Raw genomic sequence first — 20,334 nt, forward strand, 5'->3', positions numbered from 1 at the left:
TTCAGTCGCTCAGTCCTGTCCGACTCTTTGCGACCTCATGAATCGCAGCACGCCAGGCCTCCCTGTCCATCACCAACTCCCGGAGTTCACTCAGACTCATGTCCATTGAGTCAGTGATGCCATCCAGCCATCTCATCCTCTGTCGTCCCCTTCTCCTCCTGCCCCTAATCCCTCCCAGCATCAGAGTCTTTTCCAATGAGTCAACTCTTCGCATGAGGTGGCCAAAGTACTGGAGTTTCAGCTTTAGCATCATTCCTTCCAAAGAATTACATCCCATTACTCTTTATTAAATAGCCAAGATTACACACTGATGTTTATTCAAATAACCAATAGATCTGACTTTTTGACATGTGCCAACCCAATGGCAACAAGGACTCTGAAAAATAAAGATGCCCTGAGCCATTTTCATGAATCAATAAAGCCTCGGACCAGGAGGGAAACGTGCATTTCACTTTCACTTTAGCCTAATACAGTTGGCTGGAAACCAGCTTGTTTTTCTCACTTTCATTTACAAATTCTACTTTATTATTTGGCTCTTTCCATTGTTGTTGTTATTGTTTAGTTGCTAAGTCCTGTCTGACTCTTTCACAATACCATGGACTGTAGTCAGCCAGGCTCCTCTGTCCATGGGATTTCCCAGGCAAAAATGACTGGAGTGGCTAGCCATTTCCTTCTCCAGGGGATTTTTCTGAATCAGGGATCAAAATTGCATCTTCTGCATTGGCAGGAACATTCTTTACTACTGAGCCAGCAGGGCTCTTTCAATAGCAGCTCCTAAAAAAGAAAAAGACCTTTTCTGCTCAAGTACTTGTACGCTTAAGCTTGGAGTTTTAATACATCTCCTTGTTGGAAGTCAGCCTCCTAAGGACGAGTATGACTTCAACTCACAAAGCCCAGGAAACTGATTTCAATGATGAGACTCCATAGTCCATGCTGCCCTCAGCCTCCAAGAGCAACATCATAAAACAGCTGGATATTATAAGTAAGCTATATCCTGGGTGAAGGGAAAAGTAGATGCTTTCTGCCTCATTTAGTAAGAAAATTATGATGCTCAGCCAGAGAGCCTTTCTTCCCTAGACAGAGAAAATGTGCTTCTCTTATGATAGAATTCAAAACCAGACTGCTCCCTGGACCCCCATTCAGAATAGAACTCTAGCAAACTTTAGCTTTTCAAATAACCCACTCAGTTTCTCATCCTAGAAACTCATCTGGACTCAGAATGCCATTGTGATACTTGCCAGGGACCCAGGCTAGCAATCAGTGATGCAACTGCCTCCCATCTCACCAGCAGTGGGGAGAAATCAAACATGGAAGAGACACTGGTGTTATCCTATGACTACCACCCTGATTCCAAGTTCCCCAACCAAAAATGCTCTAGAAGGCAGATGATCACCCCACTCTGGTTAAGGAACCAGCGCTGTTAAACCATTAGAGATGAACTATCTTCACTTTGGAAGCTCAACTCCTGGCTTTCTGGGGCTCCCTACAGTGAAAACTGGGGAAGAAGCCAGGAGCAGATGAAGCCACTGCTGAGAAGAAATGGTCCTCTCTCCACTGGCTTCTGTGTGGCCCAGAGTCCAGTACTAAGTTTCCAAAGGAACGAGACAAACTGGAGGCAAATTCCACTCATACCTACATCAGGCAGGCCCACCTGGGCCCACGGAGACAAAGCACCAGCAGGTCCAGACAGCATCAACCTCCAAGCCAGGTGGGGCTTCGGAGTGTCTGTTTAGAGCAGGAACCCAGCACATCAAGGCCCACCCACCCTTGCTGTTGCCCCCACAACAAAGCTGAACAAGAGCTGGGTGTGCTGCTGGGATCTCCTTCTGCAGGTTCCAGGGAGGACTCCAGGTCCAGTAAGCATCTGCAGCAAGGAGCAGGAAGGAGCTAGTCAGAGTGTGTCACTCTGCATAGGTGACAGAACACCCCCCAGTTCCTGGGTACGAGGTAGGTTTGAACAAAACAAATCCGAAACTCCACTTCCTGGAGGAGGTACTTAATGTGCTCCAGAACAGAGATGAGGGTACCAAGGAAGGCCCAAGGAAAACCACAGTCGCTGGACAAAATCAGCAGCTCTGAAGGACTAGGACCTATGACCTTGGTTCCGTATACACGAACTGTTTCCAGGAGAGGCCATTATTTCACACATCGAAGCCGAATTCAAATGATCCATTTGTGAACTGTCAGAGCTAAGGCTCAAGCCTCACTCAGGACAATGTCACATCAGCCCAGCCACCAGCCGACCAGGTGAGCAAAGGTGGGTCACTCGACTGAGCATCATCACGCACCCATGGAGAGAGGCCCCTCGGTGCTTCTCTTTGAGAGGCTTCCCAAGCGCAGTTAAACCCACTGGGTGCAATAAATACAAAATCAGAAGAGCTCAAACATGCTAATAAGAAGAGGACTCAGATTACAAAGAGAAATGAAAGACGTGAGAAAATGTCAAATTTTCTCATTCACTCGGGCTGGGTTGGCATTTAGCTGGAGGTCAACAGTACCCAGTCGAATCTTCTGAGCACACATGTCTATAAATAGCCTTTCACCCTGACCCATTTATAAATAGAGGCACTTCCTTGCTCAAATTCCTCCTTGGCTCACAACACATTCAGAAATACCATCACTTACAGCCAGTTAGTAATGCTAGGCCACGTTCTATGTTCTCTTCACCGGGAGCTTCACCACACTAGAAACACTCACCCTCTAGTGATTCAGAAGAGAGACACATGTTCCTGAAAATTAGGGGACTTGGTTAAAAGGTGGGACTGCAACCTACATGTAGAAGCAAAGAAATCAACCAAAATAAAGCTTTAAAGCAGTAAACCAGCAGTGCTTTACTAATCATGCAAAAAGGATAAAAAATGCAGAATAGAAGGTGTGGTACGTTACCCAGAAGCCCTGCTAAAGACCGCATGTCCTTCTCCATCAGCATGTAAATCTCCTCCTCGGAGAAGCGGCCAATGCCGTGGCCATGCATCTCGCGTTTCACGATTCCTTTCGTTATGTGGCACACGACCCACCTCAGCAGGTTACTGAAGGGACCGCCACCACTAAGAGAGAGCATCTTCCGGGTCTCATTGAGATTGTCCACCCACTGGCAATAAGCTAAGGTCCTGGAATTGCGTGGAAAGAAGTTACTACTGTGTGTTAGATACATAGCAGGTCCACAGAGTCAATTTCTAGTGAGGGGTTGGGAATTCAGCACATGCTAGAGGACTGAATCACGGCAGCTTTTACAAAGAGCAGTCTGCATGGCAGATACTACAATAGACTCAAGTCCATGCCTGGACTTAGGGTCAGATAGCTTGCCATGCTACTATCCAAAAAGCCTCCTCTGAACCTGCCCGGAGACCCCCAACCCCTCAAGGCCATGCTTCTGCTCTCTCTCAGGCAGCCCCACAGAAAACAAGTAGAAACCCACTTTAAAAGGGTTTTAAAAGGACAGTGAGTACCTATGTGGGTGGGTTGCAGGGGGTGGCAATGGGAAGGAGATGGCAGTGACTGGGGTGCTGGTTTCATTCTTTTTTGATCAAAGTGATGGTTATACAAGCCTGTTCTGTGTTTTTAATTTTTATTGAAATATAATTGATTTACAATATTGTGCTAGTTTCAGGTATACAGCAAAGTGATTCAGACACACACGTATATATACACACATATTTATATTCTCTTTTACATTCTCTTCCATTATAGGTAATTATAAGATATTGAATATAATTCCCTGTGCTATACAGTAGGTCCTTGTTGATTATCTATTTTACATATAGTAGTATATATATTTTTATCCCAAACTTCTAATTTGTCCCCCTCCCCGCCTATGGTAATCATAAGTTTGTTTTCTATGTTTGTGAGTCCATTTCTGCTTTGTAAATAAATTCATTTGTGTCATTATTTTAGATTTCATATATAAACAATATCATATGATACTTGTCTTTGTCTGGCTTACTTTACTTAGTATGATAATCTCTAGGTCCATCCATGTTCCTGCAAATGGCATTATTTCATTTTTTTTTTATGCTCCATGTTGATTAAGCTGCACATTTTTTGTTTTGTACACTTTATGTATACATTTTATATTTCCTGATATAAAAGGATTTTTTTCCAAAAAGAAATCTTTTTGCCTTTTTGACAGAATCTCTGGTGGCTCAGATGGTAAAGAATCTGCCTGCAATGCAGGAGACCCAGGTTTGATTCTGGGTTGGGAAGATCCCCTGGAGAAGGGAATGGCTACCCATTTCAGTATTCTTGCCTGGAGAATTCCATGGACAGAGGAGGAGCCTCCTCTGTGGGCTACAGTCCATGGGGTTACAAAAAATCAGACACAACTGAGCGACTAACACATTCACTTTCACAGAATAGTTATAGCTGTCCACGTTTACTATGAACTATATAAATTATAAATAGTATACAAATGATTCATTCTCCAGAAAGGCAGCTCTCTGCTTCAGTTTGTTCTCCAGGACCCTAGAGAGTATAGAAATACCAAAGGAACTTGGTTGGATCACTCTTCCCAACTAGGTGATGGTTGTGGCAGAAAGTCCAGAGGCTCCTATGTGATCTGTGGACACAGCTAAGTGGTTAACAGCTGCCTGTGTGGTGTGCTGGCTGCAATACTCAGGCCTTTGCTGATTTTGTTCTCTGAACCTGGGGTGATCGCCAGACTGTTTTTATGGTTCCTAGTGTTGGTAGATAGAAATTAAAAGGTTTTCCTACTGGAGGCTAAGAAAAACATAGCTGTGGGCGTTAAAAAGTAAAAGAGATATTTTAGCTCTTCCTCACAGTGAGCAATAAAAGCTGTACTGGAGTCATCTCCCACTGCTGGTTGATACAGCAGCAATGGTCACTTGGAAAACATCAGAGGAGTGAAAATACTTTTTACAGAGAGAACACAAGGGGTGATAGCTAATTGTAGCTACTTTCTATCTCAAGAAAAAGAAACAAAAGCAGAAAATAAGATCCTGATATTTTGATCATTTTATACAGCTCTATTCTTTAAAGTATGAAAATAAGGGGGAAAAAACAGATTTTTCTAATTTTTAAAGTCTTCCTGATTTTCACTAAAAAGTCTCACAACCAATGTCAACATACTCTACAACTATAACTCTTTTTTATCAGCTTTTTAAAAGATGCTTACAAATCTCATTAGAAAGATTTGTGCACCTCTTTTAGTAAGGATCTCAAAATAAAGTATTGAGGAGGCAAGAAATTTTGACTGAAAAGAGGAAAAAGTACACTAAAATGGTAACTACTTAGTATGTAGAGAGTCAATAAAACTTCTGATATAAAAGATTTCATTTATTCTCGCATTTTTTTATAAATGTGCAAATAAAATGCTTTTCTAGTTGTTCTTTTTATACCTGCAATAATTAGGGTGTCACTTTTCATATTCCACTAATCAGCACTTTGATTCTAGTAATAGACTTAAATTCACAGTACAAAGGCCAATTCCATCCTTGATTATTCTGGAAGTAGTCAGTGATCTGAAAATAAAACTAAAATTACCCTAAGTTAAGCATGACCAGGTAATAATAGCATCCAGGAAGCATCTAAAGTGTAAAAATGAGGACTGGGGTGGCTCTAAACAGATAGATTGGTATAAAAAAGAATTCATTCTTTGTAGGCAAATCACATGGGTTTGATCACAAGCACAACTGATCTAGAAGAATGAGCAGCAGTTCACTAGGTAGACCAGAGGCAGAGGTGTGTGCATGAAGCATCCCAGCTGCTCCATGAACGGCAAGAACTTCAGGATGGGCAGGTGGGGCCTGGGATGCCTGAGGGAGCCTGGAAGGGCTGGAGCCAGAAGGATGGGCAAGAATTGGGTCAAGATGTGCCTGCTAAAAAGGGACTAAGACTTATTTTGAAAGCCAAGTTTAACCACCAAAAGGTTTTAAGCAGATGAGACACATAATCAGATGTGTGGCAAGGTGAGGAAAGGACCGGAAGTAGAGAAATGATAGAGGACGCGATCTCCCAGGCTGATGGTTGGCGTGGATGGTAACCAGTCCCGGCACACATGAAGTGGACAGATTTAGGTGATGAAAGATGAGTTAACCTGTTGCATTTGAAAGTTCCATAAAACCTGCAAGGGAGGATCCCGAAGGTTTAGGTTCTACAGGCAGGGGCATGGCGGTGGCAGTTTCAAAGATGCAAGAGGAGCTGAGGTTGCCTAAGAAAGTTTCTAGGATAAGGAGTGGTTTGGGGGGAAGCCTAGTTCAAAGGCAAGTGAGAAGACTAGAGGGCCAGGCTGGAAGGGCCAGCATGGAGAGAAGTAGGGACACCACTCTCTGTGAGAGGGAGAAGGGGCTGCAAGGAGGTCCCAAGCTTCCGCCCCATGAACTCGGTCTCCTCTGAGAGCAGGAAATGAGGGCATGCGCAGAAGATGAGGGTGCAGCAGTGGGAAGAGAGTCTGGGAAGACTAATGAGTTAGAAGAGCCATAGGGACAGAGGAGGCGGCTGTTGTCTGGGCCACACAGCTGAGCAGGGAAGAGAAACACACACCATCCCCAGCCCCAGGCTATGGTGTAAGGCTCTCCACCCGCATTAGTAGGTTAGATGCAGGGCACAGGAGAAACACTGGGTTGATTCAGAATGTGGCAGCTGAAAATAACCTCAGACATTGGCTTTCTTTCCTTCTCTTCCCCACCCTGCTCTCGTTTTCCTTCCTCTCTTTCACTCCCTGTGCCCAAAACTGTAGACCAGTATCAGGGAAGAGAAGCAAATGAGGGCCAGGCAGGCTCTTCTATGGCCAAGTCCTGTGAAGTGGGTATAAAATGCAATGTCAATGAAAATGCGTGCTTCAAGGGTCCCTAAGTCAATTTCTACAGATCAAAGACATCCCTCACACATGCTGCCATTTCCTGACAACCACAAGTCCACACCTTCCCACATGAAAGCTTCCTGAACATCTCCACGTGAAAGGGACTTCCGTACCGACCACTCCACCGAAACCACTCTCGTCCAAGTCAACAATCCCGTCTTATTGCAAAGTTCAAATACATTTTCTTTTCATCTTTATCTTCCTTGAACTCTTTGCAGCATCCAACACTATCAGCCTCTTTCTTAGAATTCTCTCTTGGCTTACGTCTCTTACTTTCCTCTCACCTCTTACATGTTGCCAAGATTTTTATCTTTATCCCTTCTACCTTCTTACACCTCATTCGTGGGGTGTTTCTATGTTTCACATTCATGATTTCAAAGTGAGGACTCCCAACTCCATATCACAGCCCACGAGACCTGTCCTGAGATCCACAGATACAATGAGGGAGCCTCAGGCACTCAAACCAACATTTCCAAAGTTGGATTCATCCTCTTTCTTCCTCGCAAATCTGCCACTCTGCACGGAAACCAGAAGGAATCCCGGGAGATCCTCTTCACCGCTCCCCACCCCTCCCTCCTGATAGCCAGTCACCCTGCGGCTTTGTCACCAATTCGACTGACACTATCATTCAGGCTGCATCACTGCCCAACCCTGAGGACGGTGGCCTCCTCACAGGTCTCCCAACGGCCTCTTAAGGACTTCTAGAAATCCATTTTCCCCTAGTCAGCCACAAAAAGCTTCCTAAAACACAAATCCCATGGTATCACACTGCTTCTCGGAGTCATGCATTTGCTCCCCATAGCTGCTTCACCTGGCACCTCAGCCTCCCCCATCCCAACCCCACCCCCACCCCCCGCCACAGCCTGACCCCAAAATGGCACTGCTTCCCCACAGAATTATACATGCCTCCCCGACTGCCTCCTTCTTGCCTCTAAACTTTTGCAGACTGCTGCCCCCTCCCCATGACATCCTCATCTTACCCTCTCAGCCGATCCCTTCCCCCACTACTCTGGCCCTAGATCCTGTTTGACATCATCTCCTCTGGAAGCCTGCGTGCCTGCGTCACATCGCTCCAGCAGGTGCTCTTCAGACTCTCCCCCAGCGCTGCCTGGCTATGCAGGCTGGATGGCGCCCTCCCCTGTGAGCCAGCTGAGGACAGGCACCTTGTCTTCCCTGACATCCAGCCCCTAGTGGTCATTCATCCTGGAACTCTGCTGAAAGGATGAACTGTTGACTGAATGGAAAGTTCTGAGCCAGCTGCTGCAAAGTAGTGTTTCTAAAGGCTGACAATATTTACGCAGGAAAATGCAATGAGAGAGGCCTGCAGAGACTGAGGAAGAAAGGGCTGCCCCCTTTCTCCTTCTGGGATCTGTCTCTTCACTCTCTGCTGGGAAGAGGCCACTACTCAGGGAATTGTGAATTATAAACTAGAGAGGATAGGGAGGGCCAATTTGGAAACTGGGCCAGGCTGAGCAATTAAAATAATTTCTCATTCTGAGAGCCTCTGTCAGGAAGTTGATACTCATTTTGTTTTATATATCACAACTGATATATCCGGTCTTTCCTACAAAATGACGTCAAAGAGGCTTGTTTTTTTCCCCCACTATCAATGATCTTAGAACTGAAGAGTAAACCCAGCTGAGACATTTTTAAAGAAGCTAGGAAGGAAAGAAGATCTCTGATGCTTTAATAAGGATATCTCTCATTATAACCTCCCATGAAGCCTGGGCTGTGGCCGAAATGACTATTAGCACATATGGAAGAAAGTGCAAACCTACTGTTTGCTGAATGAATCTTAGCATGTGGCCTTTCCAACCATGAGAACGCCCTTTTCCTGGTCATGCTACTACCTCCTTGCCACCTTTCACTTGTAGTCTAGATGCCCTAGGGTGCAGGAGCATATGATATGCTTCTGCAATCTCACCACCTTTCACAGTATTAGAAATGCCTCTCTGAATGGGGCCCTCACTACATCTAAAACTGGGGGGAGGGATACAAAAAAGAAAGGAGAGGGGACCATTTCAATCGAGTTGTAATCAAGGAGAGAGAGTCTCCTGGCTTTTAGAGAAAAATCTCAGGTAAGTCCTTTTATTAAAGCATCCCATCTCTCCCACTCACCAAAAGCCAAGCTCAAAATTTTAAAAAATGGGACTTCCGTGGCAGTCTAGTGGTTCAGACTTGACCTTCCAATTCAGGGGGTGCAGGTTTGATCACTGGTCAGGGAACAAAGATGCCATATGCCTCAAGAGGGGGAAAAAACAAAACATAAAACAGAAACAATATTGCAAAAAATTCAATAAAGACTTTAAAAAATAGTCCACATCAAAAATATTTTAATTATAGCCAACCTAGAAGTGATTTGAATCCTCTTTTCTAACATCTATATTTTTATGGGTGAAATTGTTATGACTATAGGGAGTTTGACAATTGAGATTAGAAGAGCTTAAGACACTCCTGGTGACTCAGAAAGTAAAGAATCTGCCCGCAATATGGGAGACCCAGGTTCATTGCCTGGATTGGGAAGATTCCCTGGAGAAGGAAATGGCAACCCACTCCAGTACTCTTGCCTGGAGAATTCCATGAACAGTGGAGCCTGGCGGGCTACAGTCAATGGGGTCACAAAGAGTCGGACACAACTGAGCTGCTCACACACACACACACACAATACTCAGTAGTGTCCACAAGGGGACAGTATGTCACCTAGAAGCCACTATAGCATCTGTTATCAAAACAATTTCATTCCAGTAATCTGACCCCAAGTCTCTCAGACTTTGCTTTATTCTGGCTTCCCTGTATTTAACTTTAGCATCCAGTGAAATAAAGGGGATAAAAAACCTGTCTCCTTCATCTTCAATAATAGTATTTATAACGCAAGTGGGATATAATTGTATGGATTTCAAGTGCAAGAAAAAACCACTTTACAGCTGAGTGTGCTTTTTGTACAGACCTGATTCAGAGCTTCAGAATTATATGATGTTAGATAATGTCTTCATTATATAATATCAGGAGCCTTTGTTTTTCAGAAAACCATATCTGAAGTAGAGTATTTTTAAAGTTTCAGACCAAGACAGACATATCTGAAAACTCCAGATAACTGAATCAATTGAGTCCAATAATTAATTCTCCCTCTTACACTTCTGTAAGTATAAACACAACGTTAGAGCTCATCGATGATCAAAATTCAACAAGCTCTCATGGAAAGCTCATACTTGTAATATTTTCCTACATACTGTGGTCAGTTCCCTATGCTGGCCCCCGGTTTCCACAGGCATGCACTTTCTTACCATGGATTGCGCTGGGTAAAGGGGGTGAGTGTTGGGATTTAGAGCTCTCAAGAAAGACTGTTCAGGATCTCCCAAAAGCAAGAAGTTAGCTAAAGGTTTGGAAAGTTAAAAAAACAGAGAAAGTTTGTTTTTCCTTCTGCTATTGAAGACTAAAAGAAACTGGAGGAACTAGGATTTTTTTTTTTTTGAAAGGTCACTGGATATTTGTATCTCAATCAAGACTTGACCTCCCACCTTCACTATTCATTTCTCAAATAAACGCTTGAGGAGACACAAATGCGAAACAGTAGCTAACCCCAAAAAGTAAGCTATTTGTATTTTAATTTAAAAATACTAATTAAGAGCCTTCCTGGTGGCTCAGTGGTAAAGAGTCCACCTGCCAGTGCAGGAGACACAGGTTTGATTCTTGATCCAGGAAGATCCCACATGCCACAGAGCAATTAAGCCCATGTGCCACAACTATTGAGCCTGTGCTTTGGAGCCTGGGAACTGCAGCTACTGAGCCCTCATGCTGCAACTACGGAAGCCCTGGCAACCTAGAGCCCATGTGCCACAACAAGAGACCACCACAACGAGAAGCCCACACACTGCAACTAGAGAGTAGCCCCGCCAGCAACTAGAAAAAAACCCACAGCAACGAAGACCCAGCACAGCCAAAAGAATAAAAAAAATTTTTAAGTACTAATTTAAAATTACTATTTTTTAATTAAAAAGAGAAGAATCTACATATGACCTTTGCAACTTCCCAAGTACTTGGGGGTTTGTGATCTGTAAAATTAAGATTCTCACCCACTGGAGTACCACCTCCCAAGGCTCCCTCCCAGCCCTCCCCACCACACCCTGCCCCCTCATCACATCACTAGGAAAATAAGAGAAGGGAAGAACAGAAGATGAACTTCTCTCAGGAAGTTAATATACATAACACGTCACTAACACCCAGAGCAAGAAGCAGTGACAGGTGATCCTTGAAATCTTGCTGGATTTCTAAGCCGAATATAAATTTTATGCACGCACACACAGCACACACAGAAATCAAAGAGTGTCGCAAAAGTACCAACTTAACTGTAAGGCTTTCAGCTTTTCAGGCAGCTGAAAAGTGCTAGCTCTCCATATTAATGGCCCATCCATCAAATGAAGTAGCACTTGGGGGTGGGGGGTGGCGGCTTAGCAAAAGAAGGCACAGAGAGCCTGGGTGGCCCTATGCTGGTTCTTCATTTTCCTGATCACTGCGGAGCAGGACCTGCAACCCCAGGCGAGCAAGTGAGACGACTCTGTCCCCCAAGGGCTTTTGTGTGAGGCTAAGCGTATCACCTGCACTCATGCATTTTGGTCCACCCTGTAACCCCTGCACTCTTTGAGAGGGAAGGGCAAGCAGTTCTCCATAAGTATTATAAGGAACAGACCACACTGAGCCTGTGATCATTCCCACGCTGATCTGCAGCCCTGCCTCCACTCTGCCTGACTCTCTCCTTCCTCCCACCACCTTCATCTCTGCAGTGAGAAAGAGAAGAAAGTGATGCTTCAGGTCAATCCTGGAATAAAGTGGGCAAGAACTGAAAGCGGAAAAAGAAAAAAAGCAGAAGGTCACAAAATTCAAGAGGCAAGTTTTCCATTTAGCAAGAGCTGAATGTATGAAGTAGGAATGTGAAGCCAAGGAAGTTTCTAGTCAACCCCACACTGACTGTAAGTCTCCGTGGAAGAGGTGAAAGCTACTCAGTGAGCAATGACCTAGTAGTAACAATTAATGCCCCCAAAAAGTGGACTCAGCAATTCTTTATTAAATCTTTAGAACAAGATGAAGTGCAGAAATCAGGGAGAAAATATTTCTTACCTATTGGAATGTATAGAAAGGCTAAAACTCTAGAAGATAAACGGGAAAAAAAAAAACCCACATTTCAATGAGATTGTAAAGCAAGAAGAACCAAGTCTGCCTAACTCATGCAATGTCACAGCAGCATACCACCTGCAAAACAGGGGCACCTAACCCACACAGTGTCTGCAATGCTTCAAACTCAGGGAATATGGAAGCTAGGAGTCAGCCAATCAGGACAAAGTACAAGCTAGGAGTCAGCCAATCAAGGCAAAGGTACTCAGAAAACAGTAGTAAGCTTTACTTCTGGATCAGGGAGAAGCTCTTGTCATACAGGGAAAACTGACAATACTCTGCCAAAGCTTGCATAATTTATTTCACCTGAGACTTCTATCTGCCTTAGTCTTCTGTTCCCTCCTTTGAGTATCTGATGCAACATTAATTCAGGAGTTCGTATTTGTAAAAAGCCCAGTCTATCTCCCTCATGGGCTAAGAAGTTTTCATATTTGTAAATGGTTGAGGGGGAAAAAAATCAAAAGAACAGTATTTTATATTAAATGAAATTCAAATGTCAGTGCTTTTGTTGTTTTATTTAAACACAGTGATGCTTATTCATGTGTGTATCATCTATGGCTGCTTTTGCGCTAAAACCGCAGAATTAAGTAGTTGCCACAGACAAATGCAGTTCAAATAGCCTAACATATGTACTAGCTGGGCCTCAACAGAAAACGTCAATTCTGCTCTAGATACCTAGAGACTTAACGGTCATAGTTTTGACCCCTAAGTCGGTCAGAATGTAGAACACTTTGGAAAGGGTGCAGCAGGTCGGGGCGGGGGTGGGGGGGGGTGGGGGGGGCGGTGCGGGCCTGAAACGTGAAACCATTGGCTTGCTTCACATGATGGGGACGTGCCCTAGACACCCACCCAGGCCCCTGGGGGCACTCACCAGTAGAAATGCTCCTCCACCATCTTAGTCACTGCCCTGGAGATGGCTCTTTCATGAGGACCAAGGTTTTTGTTTAAATTCACTCCAAGTTTCTCTTCCAGAAAGTCAATTATGAATTCTGTCCCGGAAACTTTTTCATGATTATATTCAATCCAAGGCATTTTCCCTTGAGCAGAGAGTTTTCCACCAAAATAATTCTAAGCAGAGTAAATTGTAAAGAGAAAAGCAAAGTTTTATTTAAACTTCACTGTATGGTTAACAGAAACAAACATTCCAACAGTATATTTGATAGTGACTGCACTACTCAAGTGAATGAAATCAGCATAAAAACTCTTAAGGGGATAAACAGTTCATCTGGGGGAAAAAAGGCTTATCTCACATGAAAATATTACTTTACTCCCATACATTTTATCATGGTTCTGGCTTGTGTGCGCTTAGTCGTTCAGTTGTATCTGACTCTTTGCGACCCTGTGGACTGTAGCCTGCCGGGTCCTCTGTCCATGGTGATTCTCCAGGCCAGAATACTGAAGTGGGTTGCCATGCCCTTCTCCAGAGGATCTTCCCAACCCAGGGATCGAGCCCAGGTCTCCCACATTGCAGGCAGATTCTTTACCATCTGAGCCACCAGGGAAGCCCTTACTGTTCTGGCTTACTGGTTTGTTTGTTTGTTTTAAGAGCAGAAAGGAAGATGAGAGCTGAAATCATCTTCATCCTGGTCAGAGTCAGTCTAATTATAATTTATGAACAATCTAAAAACACAGAAATTGAAAATAAAGGAGGCATATACTGATAGGGCTACTGATCAGAAACCTCACTTGGAACAGTACCTTACACTTGAAAATGCTTATCATGATACCCCTATATTGCAAACAAGTGGTCCCAGAAATTACAACAGCGGGGTATAACAAAGTGCGCCCAACACATTCAAGTCCAGTGCCTATGAAAATGCAGATTCCTAGGCCCACACCCAGATCACTGAGTCAGAATCCAGGGAAAGGTGGTCACGAATCTGTACATTTGACAACCTCCCTTTGATTTATACCCACACTAGAAGTTTATGGTGTCTCAGGGGAGATTCTAATCCCAAAACGGGGTTGGTGGGAGGTGGGGGTGAAGTCAGAGTTTATAAGCATTGAGAATGACAGGATAACATCTTCTGATCCCTGTATAAAAAGATCTTAACCACACTGCTGGAGCGGATTCTGTGATAATGATCGTATTTATCCAATTGCTTTTCTCAGTAAATTTGGACTGTGTGAACCTCAAAGTTGATTTTTAAATCTGAATCCAGTTTTGGGTGGTCTACACAGCTTAAATTAATCATATTATTACAAACTTCTCCTGGTACTTCATACAAGTCAACAGTTCAGAGACTGTGACTGCTGCTGCTGCGTCGCTTCCGTCGTGTCCGACTCTGTGCGACCCCATAGACGGCAGCCCACCAGGCTTCCCATCCCTGGGATTCTCCAGGCAAGAATACTGGAGTGGGTTGCCATTTCCTTCTCCAATGCATGAAAGTGAAAAGTGAAAGTGAAGTCGCTCAGTCGTGTCCGACTCTAGCGACCCCATGAACTGCAGCCCACCAGGCTCCTCCGTCCATGGGATTCTCCGGGCAAGAGTACTGGAGTGGGGTGCCATTGCCTTCTCCACAGATACTACGGACTAGTAGCCAAATGTTGGTTCCTGTGGAGGAAACTGAACTCTCAGACATTGCTGATGGAAATGTAAAATGGTACAACCATTTTGAAACCATTTGTTAATTTCTTAAAAGGTTAAGTACACACCTGCCACTCAATCCAATCATTTCCCTCCTAGGTGTTTATCTAAGAGAAAAGAAAGCATATGTCCATGCAAAGACTTGTACATATGCTTTCTTGTGTCGGGTGTGTGTGTGTGTGTGTGTGTGTGCACGCGCGCACGTTCACAAGCTCAGTTTGTGTCTGACTCTTTGTGACCACATGGACTGCAGCCCACCAGTCTTCTCTGTCCATGGAATTTTCCAGCAAGAATACTGGATCGGGTTGCCACTTCCTACTCCAGGAAGCAGGAGACAACATTTTAGAGATACTATGAAAATATCTAAAGATTAGATGAATTCAAAAAATATTTTTAAAAAGAGACACAAAAGTAACCAGTAAAACTAAGTGTGAGATGACGGTAATCTTTTTTCCATGAATTTCAATTTTTCTGAATGTTATATTCCTTTTAAAATAAATCTATATAATTTTTAAATAATACTTAATATTTCTTAACTTCCTTAAACATATTAAAGAACTCCTGGTCTAATTCTATTTAGGCAACTGGAGTCTGACTGGCCCACCAACAACAGTTTCTGAAAGTAGTTTTGAGAAGAATGATGAAGAGGTAAATCCTCTTTATCTTTGCCAAGCTGATGTCTCCACCTGAAAGTCTGTCCTAGATGAGATTAATGCATCTACATTTACACTACATTATTCGCACAGCAGTGAAAGCCATAGGCTTTGGGTTTAAAACTCTGGTGCCCTCATTTAGTCACTGTGTGACCTTGAACCTCCCTGGTCTCCCTTAATCCCCCTAGATTCATCTATATATAATTGGGATAATATGCTATGCCACGCTAAGTCGCTTCAGTAGTGTCCGACTCTTTGCGACCCTGTGGACTGTAGCCCACCAGGCTCCTCCGTCCATGTGATTCTCCAGGCAAGAATACTGGAGTGGGTTGCCATGTCCTCCTCCAGGGGATGTTCCCAACCCAGGAATCGAACCCACGTCTCTTATGCCTTCTGCATTAGTAGGCAGGTTCTTTACCACTAGTGCCACCTGGGAAGCCCATTAGGATAATAGCAGTGGCTAAAATTAAATGAGAAAATGCACACAATGTGTTTGACAGAGTGCCTTTATCAGAAGTATTGACATCACCATCCCCATTTCAAAATGGAGAACTTGCAACCTTCAGAGAAATCCCAATCTTGGAACTTTGACGTGCTACACTGGCCACAGTGCCCCAAACTTTTCAGTTAAATTTATATCCATTACATTCACAGCACCTCTGGAACCATCTTGAAAGGTCCCCCACTGGGTAAATTTGAGCTAAATTTTAGCACCTTTTGTGGATTATATAACACGTTGAAAAAAAATTCATGCATCCATTATTGTGAATAAGAAATAAATGCATTAGTCTCTGCCCTTGGCTCCCAGCACAGAGCTCCTAAAATCCTTATAAATCCCTAAGTGTTCAGAGCATGAGGAAAACCTTTTGTTCTGAGGTGGTGACTCTGAGTGGGCTCCTGGATAAACTGGTCACCAGAAAGACCAAGACACAATTAGAAGCTTAGCGTTTTCAACCTCCTCCCCCATCCTCTAGAGAGCAGAGAGGGGTTGGACATGGAGTTATTAACTGGTCATAAATACTTGAGGAGGACTTCCCAGGTGGCACTAGTGATATAGAACCCACCTGCCAATGCAGGGGATGTTAAGAGATGCGGGTTCAATCCTGGGTCAGGAAGATCCCCTGGAGGAGGGCATGGCAACCCACTCCAGTATTCTTGCCTGGAGAATCCCATGGACAGAGGAGCCTGGTGGGCTACAGGCCACAGGGTCATAGGGTCATACGAGCTACAGGGTCATAGGGTCATACGGGCCACAGGGTCACAAAGAGTCAGACATGACTGAAATGACTTAGCACACATGTGCACCTACTTGAGGAAGCCTCCACAAAATCCCCTAAGTATGGGGCTTGAAGAGCCTCCAGGCGGGTGAGCACATCCACACTGGGAGGGTGATACTCCCAAATACGCAAGAACAGACGTTCCTACTCAGGACCCTCCCACATGTCCCTCTTCATGTAGCTGTTCATCTGTATCCTTTATCAAATCCTTCAGTAAGTTGGTAAACATAAGTGTTTCCCTGAGTCCTGTGAGCTGCTCTAGCCTAGTAATCAAACCTAAGGAGGGGTCATTAGAACCTCTGATCTACAGTCAGTTGGTCAGAAGCACAGGTGACAATCTGGGCTTGCAACTAGCATCTAAACCAGGGGGCAGTCTTGTGGGACTTAACCCAGGGAATCTGATGCTGCCTCTGGGTAGCGTCAGGATTGAACTAAAGTGTAGGCTGTCCAGCTGAAGGCAGGGTCGACAGAGGATGAGACAGTTGGATGGCTTCACCAACTCAATGGACATGAGTTTGAGCAAGCTCCAGGACATGGTGATAGACAGGGAAGCCTCGCGTGTTGCAGTCCATGGGGTCGCAAAGTCACAAAGAGTCGGACACGACTGAGCAACTGAATAACAACGTCCAGCTGGTGTCAGAGAGGACTGACTGCTGTGGGCCTCGTGTTTGGCCAGAAGTGTCAGAAATGAAGTGTTTCATGTGAGTCGCAAAGGAGACTCATAGGGAGAAACACATAGTAGGGAGGGACTGGTTTCCCCAACACAGAAAGGAAAAATCTGAGTACTTCCCTATATAACTACACACTATAGTTTTGTAGAAGAATGTCCTTCTGTTTTGAAGATGCACCCTAACGTATGGAGGGGTGAAGTGTTGAGATTCTTACAGCTTATGTTCAAATGTTGCATTAAAATTTTTTTTCATAAAGGTATACATAAAAAGAAGTAAAGGAAAGAAGGCAACATGTTAACAATTGGTGAGTCTAGGGGAAGGGCATATGGATGTTCACGTACTATTCTTTTAACTTGTCTGTAGCTCCGAAAATTTCCAAAACAAAAAGATGGTGGGGTGGTATAGGGCAGGAGTGTGGTGTACAGACAAAAAGAGCAAACAAATAGAACATTAGAAGTTAGGGCTAAGAACCAGAGCAGAGAGTTTCAAAAAGAGCCATTTCCTTCTCTTTTCTTTCTCAGATTTAAAAAGAAGGATTGCGTGAAATACATGCTTCTTATACAATCAGTTATGGCAAATGATCTTTATGTGAAAGTCACTCAGTCGTGTCCAACTCTTTGCGACACCATGGACTGTAGCCCACCAGGCTCTTCTGTCCATGGGATTCTCCAGCCAGACTACTGAAGTGGGTAGCAATTCCCTTCTCCAGGGGCTCTTCCCGACCCAGAGATCAAACTCAGGTCTCCCTCATTGCAGGCAGATTCTTACCATCTGAGCCACTAGGGAAGCCCTTTATGTATGTATGTATGTCTAAAAACAAGTATGGAAAGATGCTCAGAAGTATTTGTGATGATAATCTCCAGCTAGTAAGATATCATCGATTTTCATTTTCCACTGACGCTTTGTTGAAATTGTTAAAATTCTTATAAGGGCCATGTCATCCAAATGTAATAAAAAAAAAAAACAAATGGTAAAGCTGTTTTCATTTTGAAAAAAAAAAAAAATCACCATATCTGCAGGACCTCCTTACATCTTTTTGGTAACTTCCTATGAATCTATAATTATAACAAAATGAAGTTTTAAAAATTCATCTACCAATATTTATATTCTTATTTTAAAAAGCTAACAACTGCAACTAATACATCAGGCTTTTTAAGAAAACCCTTGTGAGTTCCTACTAATGGTCATCAAATATTTATCCCTGTCTCATTTCGATTAAAAAATAAAAAAGCTTCAAATATAAAGTCATGCTCTTAGGAACATGACATTTTAATCTTTTTTTAAAAGGCACAGGGCAAAGAAGGGGCAGAGGGTAGTGCTCCCTGGGTTGATGACAAAATACCTCTCTACTGATCCTCCAAGCAGAGAGCCCAAATAGTACTTCCCAGGCGCCACCAGAAACAACACAAACCCTCACTGAGGACGCACAAGGTCTCAAAGGATCCCCACCCCAACCCCAAGACGGGATCAGAGCATCCCTTTCTAAATCATAAAACCATCTTCCTGTTACCTACCCCGATGAACACTCACTTCATTTATTTTCCATAGAGACCTCACAGAAGAAACACTCCAATATCACTCCTTTCATAAAAAATATAACTTAACAGGAAATAATAATTTTAGAAGGGGTAAGCAGTCCCCTTCTTGAAGGTTTCTCCAGGCTTCAGAGCTAGGCGTGTGTCCAGCTGCTCCAGCTATACTAATGAAAAGCAGAAGCCTGAAACATGACCAGAGGTGGTTAGGCTGCTGGTAGAGCACTTAGAGCTTGAGGGCTTGAAGGCAAGCAAGGAAAGGGCAGGACTTCCCTGGTGGTCCACTGGTGAAGAATCTTCCTGCCAATGCAAGAGACACAGATTCGATCCAGGAAGATCCCATATGCCATGGAGCAACGAAGCCCATGCACCAGAGCTACTGAGCCTGCTCCCTAGAGCCCAGGAGCCACAACAAGAGAAAACCCATGTACAGCAGTGAAGATCCAGTGCAGGCAAAAATAAATAATTAAAAAAAAAATGGTATCATCTACCTTCTTTCTTTTAAAAGAAAAGTGTTAGTGTCCAACTCTTTGTGATCCCATAGACTGTAGCCCACCAGGCTCCTCTGTCCATAGGATTCTCCAGGCAAGAATACTGGAGTGGGTTGCCATTCCCTTCCCCAAGAGATCTTCCCGACTCAGGGATGAAACCCAGGTCTCCCGCATTGCAGGCGGATTCTTTACTGTCTGAGCCACCAGGGAAGGAAAAGGTAACACAGCGTGGCAGCTGCCACACCATTGCCCACAGGATGACTTTATCAAGGATGGGGGGCACAGGAAATATAGAAAGCCAGGAGAGGCCACAGAGCAGAAAACTCAGGTTCAGGCCCTCATGCCCAGAAGCGGTCACAGTGATGAGGGACCAGCGGCAAGCAGCCGCTGGAGAGCAGTCTCTCCCTCCAATGAGAGTCCCTCAGTGACACACACCTTCAAGCACTGACTGTCCACACCGAGCTAAACAAGGGTCTTTCAAATCCAACTGAACAATGATTCAAGCCTTGCGGGGTCTTTTGCTATTTTCTCCTCCATTGCTGGCTTCCGAAATCCTGAATAATCTCCCTGCCTCTCTGTCCAGACTCACCCCCTGCATTCCAGTTCCACTCACAAAGACCCTCTGTGAGTCTAAGACCTGGATCACCTTCAGTTCAGTTGCTCAGTCGTGTCCAACTCTGCGACCCCATGGACTGCAGCATGCCAGGCTTCCCTGTCCATCACTGACTCCCAGAGCTTGTTCAAACTCATGACCATCGACTTGGTAATGCCATCCACCCATCTCATCCTCTGTTGTCCCCTTCTCCTCCTGCCTTCAATCTTTTCCAGCACCTTCTGCTCTCCCAGATCTCCCAGACTGAAATCCAGGTTCAGTGTCATATTCCCAGAGGACCAGTGACCAAACTGAGCATTTCATTCAACTCTCCCAGCCCTGCCTTAGGAAGATCAGTGACACACCCCTCTACCCCACATGCCTTCTCTGTAGAGAAACGAGCTCAGAAAGCATAGGCCACTGGGAGGTAGGACTTGGAGGAGTAATATCATTAGCAGGGCAACCAAAAGCTTGGCTAGATGAGGGACTTCTTCTCTAACCTCCCAGCTGCTCTGCTTCCTGCTAAGACCACCCCTCCCAATGCT

General features: G+C 44.3%; 1 protein-coding gene across 1 annotated transcript in view; it reads right to left on the reverse strand.

The window, feature by feature from the left end:
- The window catches only part of FAXC (failed axon connections homolog (Drosophila)), a gene marked incomplete at its 5' end in the record, with an annotated part of 70,244 nt that overhangs the window by 41,097 nt on the left and 8,813 nt on the right, over positions 1-20,334 (reverse strand). Inside the window, 2 exons of the mRNA XM_010834761.1 lie at positions 2,887-3,110; positions 12,858-13,054. Coding sequence (XP_010833063.1) covers positions 2,887-3,110; positions 12,858-13,054 — 421 coding nt within the window. The remainder of the gene's footprint in view (positions 1-2,886; positions 3,111-12,857; positions 13,055-20,334) is intronic.

This window comes from Bison bison, unplaced genomic scaffold, assembly GCF_000754665.1.
Source record: "Bison bison bison isolate TAMUID 2011002044 unplaced genomic scaffold, Bison_UMD1.0 scf7180017864035, whole genome shotgun sequence".
Classification (NCBI taxonomy): domain Eukaryota; kingdom Metazoa; phylum Chordata; class Mammalia; order Artiodactyla; family Bovidae; genus Bison; species Bison bison.